This window comes from Mercenaria mercenaria, chromosome 18 (assembly GCF_021730395.1).
Source record: "Mercenaria mercenaria strain notata chromosome 18, MADL_Memer_1, whole genome shotgun sequence".
NCBI lineage: Eukaryota > Metazoa > Mollusca > Bivalvia > Venerida > Veneridae > Mercenaria > Mercenaria mercenaria.
In genome coordinates, this window is record NC_069378.1 from 23,269,598 (window position 1) to 23,281,840 (window position 12,243).

A 12,243-nucleotide genomic window follows, 5' to 3' on the forward strand; every position below is an offset into this window, starting at 1 on the left:
GTCAAAATGACTTAAAACATTAAGCTTTAAGATTAGTAAACCTATTTATAGGTCTGTAACTTGAATCGTAGGGATTCTTGTCTCTGAGAGGTTTAAGAAAAGCGAAGCATGCGGCTTAAACAGACCGAAATGTGATATTCAGGTTCTGATCCATGGTAATATTACCTTTACTTGATGTATAACATCAAAACAACAATAATGATAAAAACACATCAAATTAAATAACCGTGACATATCTTGTTGAAAGGGTTTGGACCACGCGAGCCAGTATTCGACGACAGGAACAACCGTTCAGATTGCACAAGTTTCTCCAGTCTGTTTTGTTTCTTAAACTTTTAACATGACTTGCCTTACGTGGAATTTCATAACCTAATAAACTTGTCATTTATAGTTTCCTCTGTAAGCATTGTGGTAATCACTGAAATGAATTTACTTTGATGATCCGTAATAAATTTTCCAGGTAGTAATATTTCTGAAACAAATGTTACAATTTAGTTATTTATATATTAGCCATTATATAGATACATATCGTTTTTATCAGAATTCTGGTTGAATCAGGTTTTGATATGAAAAGTATTGATAACGATTCATAATATTATGTATAGTCATCTGCGTTTTAGTGTAGTTTTGTTCGGAAGATAACTATATTTTATGTTTTCAAACTAAAAATGCTTTTTATATTCCACTTCTATATTTTGATAGTTCACTAGTGAAATGAGGAATACAAAATTTTGTTTAAGAAAAGCGTTTAACGTTAAACGCAATAATATAAATCTACACTTTTCTCCAACTACAAAATTTAAAGCATGCATTATTTGTTTAGATATTTTCAATTTGCCATGTCACTGCTTAACTGTCAACTTTAATGTTTTCCCATCATTTAAAAATGTCGACCTTGAAATGTCTGTAGTGATTGGGTCATACAACATTAATAACATTTTGTCTTTCCTGCATTGTATTTAAAATGTGTTAAGTGTTAGTTAATTACTTAGACATAATTAACCTTTTCCGGTGAAGAATTGAAACAAATCGTCTAATGAAGGGTCTAGTTTTCACTGTATTCAGCAAAATTTGACAGAAGACGATATCTAGCGTTTGAAAAAGTACTATGAGATAGAAATATCACTGTGCATTGGTTTGCAAATGGACGCACTCTGAATTTCAGCTAGTTTTCATCTGCTCAAAGTAACAAAATGAGCATACATTCTTTAAACATATAAACATCATTGCATGGTTATGCGTAACAAACAATACTGAACTTTATGTTTTTAAATTATTATGGAGGCACCGCTTAAATGATTTCATATAAGGAAGCATCTTACAACAGTTGTGTCAAAAATGAATCATCATTTTTCGAGGCCGGTATTGTTCATAAACTGACCGAGAAATTATTCTGGATTGTGCTTTCAGAAATAAATATTTGTTTGAAATGAAAATGGACAAAACGAGGAAACGTAAGTTTCTTTAAAGCTGTTTAACAATTTAGAACATAGAAATGTACGTATGAGCCGTGCCATGGGAAAACCAACATAGTGGCTTTGTGACCAGCATGGATCCAGACCAGCCTGCGCATCCGCGCAGTCTGGTCAGGATCCATGCTGTTAACTTTCGTTGTCTATTGGAATTAGAGAAATCGTTAGCGAACAGCATGGATCCTGACCAGACTGCGCGGACGCGCAGGCTGGTCTGGATCCATGCTGGTCGCAAAGCCACTATGTTGGTTTTCCCATGGCACGGCTCATATCAATTGAAACAGTAAATTATTTAAAGAACTATATCACTTTACCATTTTTGTTGGAAGAAGAATGCTTTAAAATTTTGTATTTATTTTTTGTAAATAGCATTACATGTACAACAACTCGTATATTCTTCTTCTTAATACTTATGTAAGAAAGAAATGTTTTCCTTTTTTGTCTTTTATTTGGTTGATAACATTAACAAATAGCTTCCTAGTAAGAGTTCTGTCTTTGAATGTGAAGTATTGTATTTTATAAACGATATATATTATACCAGATTTATATATAAAACCAGATTTATACGCTGTTTCTTATATCATATCAGTGTCAAGTAACAGTTGTTTGTTTAAGGAATATGATTTTCTTTAAAAGCAATCGGGATATTTCTGAATAACGATATAAAAAACCAACTTTAGGCTGTGTCATAAAGCGTGTTTTCATTTTTCATCAAAGTAATGTTTTGTTTTCTATAAAAATGACAACTATTCCTTAGTTACGTGTAGAACATGTTTACAATATCGTCATAGTGAAAGTTTTTCTTAAAAACAACACGTTCTAATGTGTCGTCGCAAAGCAGACTGTAAGTTATCAAAGCATATCTAGTTATAAACATTAAATGTTAGATTAGATTTCTTGGAAGAAAAGGATCAGAGCAGCATCGCAAAAAAGGTCTGTCACAAATATAAACTGTAGTGGAAAGATAAAACAAATAGGTTGCTTCACATACAGATCAAAAAGTACATTTTAATTAGATACGAAAAATATAAAATTTGATACAGGATAAAGAAAATTGGTTTGTTGGAGGAAGATCAAGGACAAATATTCAACACATTCGAGTTCCAATAACGCAACCTCTCCAATCCACAGCAGTAAATGCATGTACGCGCACAAGAACAACATACACAGACACACGCACTCACGCATTCACACACACACGCACACACGCACGCACGCAAAGAAAGATAGAGATAACAAACAAAGGAGCATTGTGAGGCACGCTCAGTAACTGGCATTTGCAAAGCCAGTGGTTGAGAGGTCAGTCTAGCATATAGCCGACACCTGACCTCAGTCATTGTAAAAAGGAGAGGATGCGTAAAATTGGGGTTTAAAAGAAGTAACATGACCAACATACAAGACAGTATACCTAACATTTTATACTATACGTACAAAAAGCAAATTGAATCAGTCAGTTACCTATATACTAGAAACAAAATACGTCCATACGTATCGTCACAATGTCGGCTGGTGTATCGGCAAAACGATATTATTGGAGAAATCAACATATGCACGTTCTTCTGTCCACTGACAAAGCATGTTCTAAGGTAATCTTAACCTAAATTCTGGATAACATTACATACATTTTAAAGAAATAATCTCATAGCACATTTATAGTATCACCACAAATTATGTTAAAATATAATTTTCAAAAGCACGTGTTTTTGGTTGTTTTTTTTTTTAAATAAATATCGCCACTAAACACACTCCCAACATAAAGATAAAAAGCAGGTAATATAAAAGTAAGAATAAAAGCATTTTTAAGGTAGTCCTGCATATTCAGGACAAATGATTTCCTTCAATATAAAATTTAAATAATTTGATAAAGATATTTGCATCTTAATCAAGTTTTCATAATGGAATTCTATAGGAAAACCACAATTTTGATGACATTTTCGTGCATATTTTTTTTTCTGTAAATTAATAAATGTAGATTAGATTATAATGAAACTTCTAAAAATTGTAACCTTACATAAGATGTATAGTATAGTGAAATATGTTTTATAGATCCAGGAGTTGTTTAAGATATTTGTCTATGATTAAAGAGATCCCCATAATTCCAGCTGGTTTTAAGACATTATTGGACAAACTGTTTAATATCATAGTTTATCTCCAGAAAGATGATAAGTTGCCGTTTGAATATATTTAATCACATGTTGCTATTAATTCATATAATGATTATCATTTCCGTATGCCTTGTTCAGTCTTTATTCTACTTTTAAATTGTCAGATAAATGATGTTACGCCATTACTTCCGGTTAATCAAACGCGCAGAACTACTACCTTAAACACGGTTTTATGTTATCGTCCTAACGCAGGTTAGGTTTAAACAGATTTTACTTCGGAAACATTACGTAAATAAATGTTTTCATTCATACAAGTAAATCACAAAACACGGTTTTATGTCAGTGTCCAAACGCTGATTAAAGGTTTCCTTAGCAAAAAACATAGATTTATAAATACGGTAATAAAGGACATTCTAAGGTCTGTTTTATCACAAAATGTTGTTAGGTATCGTCGCAATGGACGCATTATTTATCGTCATAAAGCATGTTTTAGGGATTAAGAAGAATGTACGATTATAAGTATTGTCTAATTTATATTCATGTTGTTGAGTTTAAAGTCACGCCCGACTAAATTATAGGTCATATGGGAATTGCACAAGCTTTTCTCGGTAGAGGAAGATCCCAGGTGCCCCCCGGGTATAATTTCATCTTGGATGAGCATCAGAGTAGAACCACCGGCCTTCCGCAAGCCAACCTGTTGGATTCCTAGAAGAAGAAGAATTCTACGCCCCAAGTTAGGATCGAACCTACATCTTTGATGGGCAAGTGATTTTGAAGTCAGCGACCTCAACAACTTGGCGACGGAGGTCCCAGCTACTGTCTCATGTCTTTTAACGGAAGTTGCCCTTTCCTAATGCACACAGTCAAACGTTTGTGTTTGTAAAATGCACCCTGTAAAAGTAAGTTTGACTGCATTTTGTTGCAAATGTTATATTGGCGTGTACTTCAAAATACATGTATGTGAAGAATTGATTAAATTGGATCAAACCTGATGTCTGACATGCGCGGATTTGCTGTTACACATCAAGTTAAACATTCTAAGCAGTGTTAACAAAGAATGATACGAAGCCCGATGCAAATTAAATTTATCCCTGTGGCGGAGTAAAGTCTGCAAATGCTTAGTCATTAAAAACTGTGAATAGTGCTTCTTTGAAGATTGATCTTTTAATGATTTGAAAGTAAAATATTTGACTGTACATAATCATGATATTCTTGTTCTAAAGGTATCAAACTATTACATTTAATACATAATACTATATTTCTGACTTCATCACAGATTTTAGTTAAAATTAGTTAAGATTTCTTACCTGTTTATTCAAACTTGTTTCCACGAATTGCAGAACTAAGGCAAGGGATTTGTTTTCGGGAAAAAAAACACATGTATTCTCCGTTATTGAATGGAAGTGAAATATTCTTTCCATTGTAGTCGTCATGCTTAGCCTACTGGCCGTAATAAAAACAGGATTCATTTACTGATCATGGGTATTCATCCTGATCATAAAGTAGCCATCTAGAGAGTTTATTGTTTCAGACCAGGGGGTTCTCTAGTTATAAAGCGGGAACTGTTTTCAATCTCACTTCGCACTGGCCTTTATCTTTTACCGACTCACCTCAACATCAAAGGGTTCGTCTACTTTCTACAGGCAAGGCAAATATTCTATGTTTGACGCCTTTAACCCAAATGTTTCACTGTAAATGGTAAAAAACAAACTTGTCAACAGGCTGTCTGACCAGTCGACCGGCAGGCAGATGTACAGAACTTCCGGCTGGCATGAGGAGAACAGCGTACATCATCTTCTTCAGGGCGGGTGAAGGGGGTAAAAGATGATTTAATTCTTTGATATAAAACAAGCTGATATGTACTTGACGCCATTCTTAATAAATTTTGAAGCAATGGCTAATTTGTATTTGTAAAACAGTCCAAACATGAAGCATCCCCTTTGTCTAAGCTCATTAAGGAGATCAGTAAATATTTTTCTGAACGGGTTTTAATACCATTACTTTGTTCAAGATTCGGTTGTGTTTTTTTTTTTATTGGCTTGTCCACTTTGAAAAGCTTTCGCGTCGTCATCTGTCAATATCGTTATACCTTGCGGAAGAAATGGAACTTCTTGACAGGTCAAAGCAATACGGTCGCGATCAAAATACAGTATTTGGATAACAACAATATGTTCCCATCATACTGTAGCCAAAGTATAATCCAGCCATCTTTATTCGGAAGATAAGCACTATTTTAGACAATTGTGGAATGTTTCATTTAGTTAGTCTACCCCGTGTATTAAGAAATCTACAATTACCTATGTGGTAAAATTCAGTGAGTTATTTCCAGTATGAAAATTTAGAAGTTATATTAAGATTTCTTTATTTAAAAAAAAAAAAAAAAAAAAAAAAAATTACCCGCAACAGGAAAATCTTATGACACGATCAAAGCAAAATAAAACCCAAAACTATTTTTTCTACAGCCACCAGTCACTTTGTCAACATCTAAAAAAAAACTGATTAAGAATCGGTTTTTATTAAAATGTTTATATCTTATTACTTTCACACACAGAAAATGTATTGAAAGCTAAACCTTGGGAGCTTTCATCCATCTACTATGGACTTAATCAGCCAACTGATTTTCTTTACATTGACCGGGGACCGTTTTCAGTTACCGCACATATAGGACACAGCATTAACATCGCCCACACCCTAAGGTGGTGTTAATCTTAATCCTCAGTCAATGTAAAGAAAATCAGTTGGCTGATGAAGTCTATAGTAGATGGATGAAAGCTCCCAAGGTTTAGCTTTCAATATATTTTTTTGTGTGTGAAAGTAAAAAGATATAAGCATTTTAATAAGGACTGAAACCACACAGATGAATTTTCATTCAAAGAATCAGTTTCATTACAAACTAAAACATTTGAACAGTTATGGTCTTCTGTAAAGGTATAAAAAGAACAGTATATAGTACATGTGTCAATCTGGGCGTAGGTATGGAAACATATTGACTGGGTTGTGTGTATATATTTCGTTATATAGTCTACAGAAAACAATGGTCAGATTTTGTCAAGATTTATCCACGTTGTTCCAAATTCTCGACATGTAGCGGTTAGGTCAGCCGCCACCAGTACATCTTTACTTGTAACGTGTAGTAAGATTTTTGTTTGTTTCAAGTATACAAGAATGTCGCAACAGAGGTAGAGACATATTTCACGCAATTTTGCGTTTGATTGTGATTTTGTTTTTCTGCTTTGCGTTTAAAAGTTCTTGATACCTCGCAAATATTCCAGTCATTTATTTCATTTCTGTATAATTTTAATGACGTATGATAGATTTTTTTCAAATATTACTATCTATAATTTCCCAACAGAGCGATAATGTTAAAATAAATCTACTTTTAAGAACGATGGTTTCTGTTTAACCTAGTTAAAAATGCAAGAAAATAAAAGCCTTAAAAGAAGAAGAAAGAGTTTGCTCACAAACATTTTAACTACATATTAAGAACTTCTCAAGGCCTAAACATTAATAATCTGTATTTAATTTATCAGAATAAAAAATTCGTATTTGTTTATATGTTATCATTCATTTGAACCTGGCAAAACATACATATATTTTCAAAAGAGCTACTTTTATTAAACCGCCATCTCAGATACATATTTACTCGTACATTATCAAATTACTTGAACTTCTTTTAAATAAATAATGTGGACATGTATCTCCATAAATCTTTCACTTTTTGACATATTTCTTTATCATTTGTGCAAATCAAACGGAACCCGGTGTTGAGGGTTACAAACAGCATGTGCGTAACTCAGATGATTTTGTCATCCGTGCTATAAATGTAAATTGGACGGAAAACAATTTTCCTATGTTTAATTTACAAAGCGCTCATGCATGCATAGTTTGATAACATGCGAACGTAACCAAAGAAACACAAACAAACTTAAAAATGTTTACTGTGACACCCCGAAGATAAAATGGAAAGGCACAACACCGTGTGTAACGTCAGTATTCAATATTATAATTATACGTATTTTCGCGGTACAGATTTCACGTGTTTTCCGCAATATTATAGAAACAGGCATTACTTCTGAGGCACGATATAGTATTGGTAAAAATTGAGGAATTAGCACGACGTAGGCCCTCTAGCTAAAATGTAAACTTCAATAAAGCCACTGTATTTCAGATTGTAGTTAACTGCATCCAATCATTTAATTGTAAAAAGAATATCCCGAATGAGTTATATCTCGGCCAAAAAGTATTCTAGCATATCTTTAGCTCCGCCTAAACTTCACTGTAGACTAAGGGGACTAAATATCTTTAATGCTAAACATAAACTTCTACTTCTATGCACTGGCAAAACTCGCATAATTACTACAGACGTATTTGAGCAGATGGTTTAATGTGAAAAAGATCAATGTCTTGGAAAAATAGATCTGTAATGATCAAATCAAGAAATGCCTTAGGGAAATTATAACGTTTTCCGAACTGCAAATTTTCCAAAAAAACAGACGTTTTTAAGACAAAACCTGCAAGATAAAAAAAACTTCCACAAGATAAAAAATGTTGATAAAAAGTCAAATGGAAGTAGAAAAATCTCTGCTGTCAATTCATGTATTTCAGAGTGTATAACTCTCTCAGAATTCGATAAATCAAAGAAAATAACTTGAACACTGTTGTAGCATGACTGTGTTATCCTCTATTGCAAGTAATATAGATCCGCATTGAAGTAACAAAGGAATGCAGACAGGTTGTTTCCCTTTAGTATAAAGTATCCGCATTGATAATAGAGACGTCTTAGAATTACATGAGGATAACAACTGTTGAATTCCAGTTACGTTTTCTGTAAGGAGTAAGCATGTCCAAATTGGACTGACATTGCTTACCTTTCCTATGACAACTATTTACCAGACAGATAATACTTTGGGATATACCTCTGTAGTTTAGTTTTGTGGCTTGGTGCAAACAATTGTCGCTCTTACTAGGTCACATATGCCGCTTAACTCTTTAGTATGTTGATGTGATAGAAATAGATAGGTGGTTTTCCGTAGATGGTATACCTCCTTTACAATAGCATTCGTCTTTGTCTTTAGCACGAATTTCCATTTGTTCTTAAAGCATCTTGGTGTGTTTACAAGAAATGGGAGGTTTTAAATGCTCAGAAGATTTGTTTACAAGAAAAAAAAAGAGAACAGTGCAAACTTCCAATGTGGAACAATGTGTCACATAGTAGCTTTCACATTGAAAAAAGTATCTAATTGGTCATACCAATGCATATGCATTAATTGTATTAGTACTGAAAGTGCTTTTTACGCGTACATACTTTACTTGTTTGAATAATGATATTTTTGCAATTTTTTTTCATTAATTATTATTAATTATTACAAACTAGTACTTAAGTAACATCATATTACAAAAGTGACACATGGGCCGTTAAGCAGATTTTGAAAATATTTAAATTTATAAAAGTTCAAAGGCAGGTGTCATAATTGACATTTATTTAAAGGCATATTTCAAACTTACGCATTCCGTCATAACACTGTACAAACGTTTTTTTTTTTCTTTTTTGTTTTTTTTTATTTACCGCTGGGCGTGCTGAACAATTTAATTGTTTTATATTAGTATTAGTTTTCCGTTCGCCGACTGCCATTATAAATACTCCACCATACATTGACTTGATTTTAAAGGAGCTTTTTTTCTAATATGAAGTCACTTAGAAAATGATTTCTTTATCCGTTTTGTTGAATGAATATTAGTTTCATCGTTTTCACTATACCGTTAGCAAGATTCTGTAAATTACCATTGACGTCAAGCATTAGTATATCTGACAAGGATATTATTAGCTTGTCAAATTATATATCACTTCGAACGCCTTTTACGCCTATCCTTGTCAGTATTGGTACAGTAATGAATGGGTGTAAAACTGATTAGATTGATGGCAAAGTAAACCTATGGTGAACACTAATTTTGGAGATAGTATCATCATCTTCACCTAGTGATTTACTCACGCATTTCCGTAGTGCAAATTTGTCGAGTTTATTAGACGCTTCTCCTGGATGTATTTTGAACATTGTTGGCAGATATATCAAACTTTTATCCAGCCATTATAAAATATTGAGTGATGGTATTAGAGTGTTGTAAACATGACTGCTAAATAAATCATTTAAATACTGCATCTAAGTAACACTGTTTTATGAATTCATGAGAGGGAAACGGTTTTTACGGTATACTTGTGAATAAATCATTCTCGAGTGTTTAAATACTGCATCTAAGTAACACTGTATTTTATGAATTCATGATAGTGCAACAGTTTTTACTGTATTATTGTGAGAATTGTTGACAGACACATCCAACTCTTTTTGTATAAACTAAATGTTGAGTATTGCATCCATTGCTGTAAAAGAACTATTTATGATATACTTTACTACTGCACTTCATGAATTCATTACCAAAGTACGTATTTTAGAGAAACAAATCAATTTAACAAATAACAAAAATACATCGAAAGTACCATGAGTTTGTACATCAAATATATTCAATATACTGAAGCGGAGCTACGTATGGGATGTTTTAAGCCGGGAATAATGAAATATAATGAACAATGCAGCTTACCCGCCAGTTTTTATTTTGCCAATATCTTTAAAACTTATGAAAGCACCTTTTTCGGCGACGCCGTCTAAATTCGTTTTCGTTACCTATGCCACGTGACATCAGTTAGCAAATCAAACTACTTGATTAAGCATTATAGATAATTTATCAAAATGGAAGATTTATGCAACACTCTGCCTGATTGGACGAGAGGTCAGTTTCTTTCACTCTGTTGATTGTGCTACGCTGAGTGAAATGTAGACAAAGCGTTTATCCTAAACGACGCTGTCCACAGTTTTAAAGCTAACTTTGGCTCAGTATATTTAGCAAGAATATTGATATATCTCAAAATGATAAGTAAGTTTAATAAATATGATAAAAACCTGTTCAAATACCAACATATATCAAATTAAAAAAAGAGCTGAATACGGTCTGCGTATTACATGAATAATGGTGTGATAAGAGTCTGTTATGTAGAGAAGTGCTTTTTGAAAGGTTTTCCTTACAATTGTCGTCTGTATATGAAAAAGTTTCTTGCTTTTATGACTTATTCAATTTGCATATTAAAATGAGTACTTGTTTGCTTTGATATATTTGTTATAAATTATTTAACTGATTTATTATATATGAATATCTTTCTTTAGTATGGTATGCAAATATTGAACTCAGTTGAAATCTGTTTTATTATATATATGCTATATAATGACTGAATCTCATTACACTGAAATGAAGGTACGCTGCATACAGTTTATCTATGTGATATGACTACGGTCAAACTTTGCTTATTAAACAGAAATATTGAAATAATTACAATTGTATGTTTTGCTTGACCTTCACTTTTTTTATAGGTGTGACGTCATTGTCCAAAGATTCATAAATAGCGAATATGCATTTGTTAAAGCGGGATCAGTTGGCCTATTTTAGAAATAAATAAAAATAATAAATAAAAAATCCTTTAATTGATTTTTTCTCATGTATTCTAATCAAACTTGATTTGTAGCATCTTTATTAGGCCCGCAGCCAACTTTGTTCAGCTGGGACATTTAACCCCTTTTAGGGGCTGCTAGAGCTAGAACTAGAAATGCCTTTATACAGCGTCTCATGAACAGCTTGGTGGATCTTTGTCATACTTGGTCTGGAGCATCATTATAAGGTCCTCTTCCAAATTAATTTATATAGGAACTTTGGCCCTATTAGGGACCACTATAGCTAAAAGTAGATATGCGTTTCTTCGCATTAACAACTAAAATGTAATGGATTTTTATCAAACTCGATGTGTAACAATATCGTAAGGTCTCTTGCTATTTTGTTACAAATGGGGGAAGGGACCAATTTAGCTAAAAATATAAACACGTTTAATGACCTATTCTCATGAACCGCTTCATGAATCTTCATTAAAATACTGCTGTAATTATTCGTAAACAATTATTCGTCTAAGGCTAAACGAAACAAAATTGCAACCCTACGAAACCTTTGCTAAAAAATTAAAAGAGAACCATTTAAATTGTTAAAGTGCGGTGTTTAGTTTTGCAAAATGTTAGATGAAAAATTCATAATTTCTTTCCTTATTACAATTCGCCGCCCATCATTTTTAAAGATATTTCTTGTTGAAAATAAGCTTGCTTTTAGAACATTATGTTGTTGATAACATTCCAAATTTCAAAAAAATTTAGAAAATGTCATTATAAATAATATATATATAAGTTTTAAAGATTTACCCATTTAACAACATCAACCCAGTATTGATGAGCCACAAAAATGCACTTAATTATCTAGAATTAGTTAACAAGCGATAAAATGTATGCTGGAATAATATATACATTTTTTTGTGAACTTTTGTGATTAGTTATATCTCCAGAAATGTTTATGGAACATGTGTTTATAAAACACTGGAATTTTAATAAATCCTTTCCGCTAACATATTTTGTGCATTTTATTTTATAACATTTTATTGAAGATTTGCATAGCACTTCATGATGAAGTGAAGTCAGTCAAATCGCAGATTTAATTTTTTGCGGGGCGAGCAGTTTTTAGCAACAGTAAAACTTCAAATCAGTTTTTGCTATAAGGGTAAGGCGATACTATTTGCGGTTTTG

The 12,243-nt window shown here is 32.6% G+C and overlaps 1 protein-coding gene across 5 annotated transcripts in view; it reads left to right on the top strand.

Moving 5' to 3' along the window:
- LOC128550755 (BDNF/NT-3 growth factors receptor-like) overlaps positions 1-12,243 on the top strand; it is a 178,739-nt gene that overhangs the window by 91,051 nt on the left and 75,445 nt on the right. Inside the window, exon 1 of one of the 5 annotated variants that reach the window (XM_053530474.1) lies at positions 1,338-1,454. The exons of the other annotated variants lie outside the window; for them this stretch is intronic. Coding sequence (XP_053386449.1) covers positions 1,430-1,454 — 25 coding nt within the window. The 5' untranslated portion in view covers positions 1,338-1,429. Of the gene's footprint in view, positions 1-1,337; positions 1,455-12,243 lie in introns of those variants that run through there. 5 annotated transcript variants of the gene reach the window in all.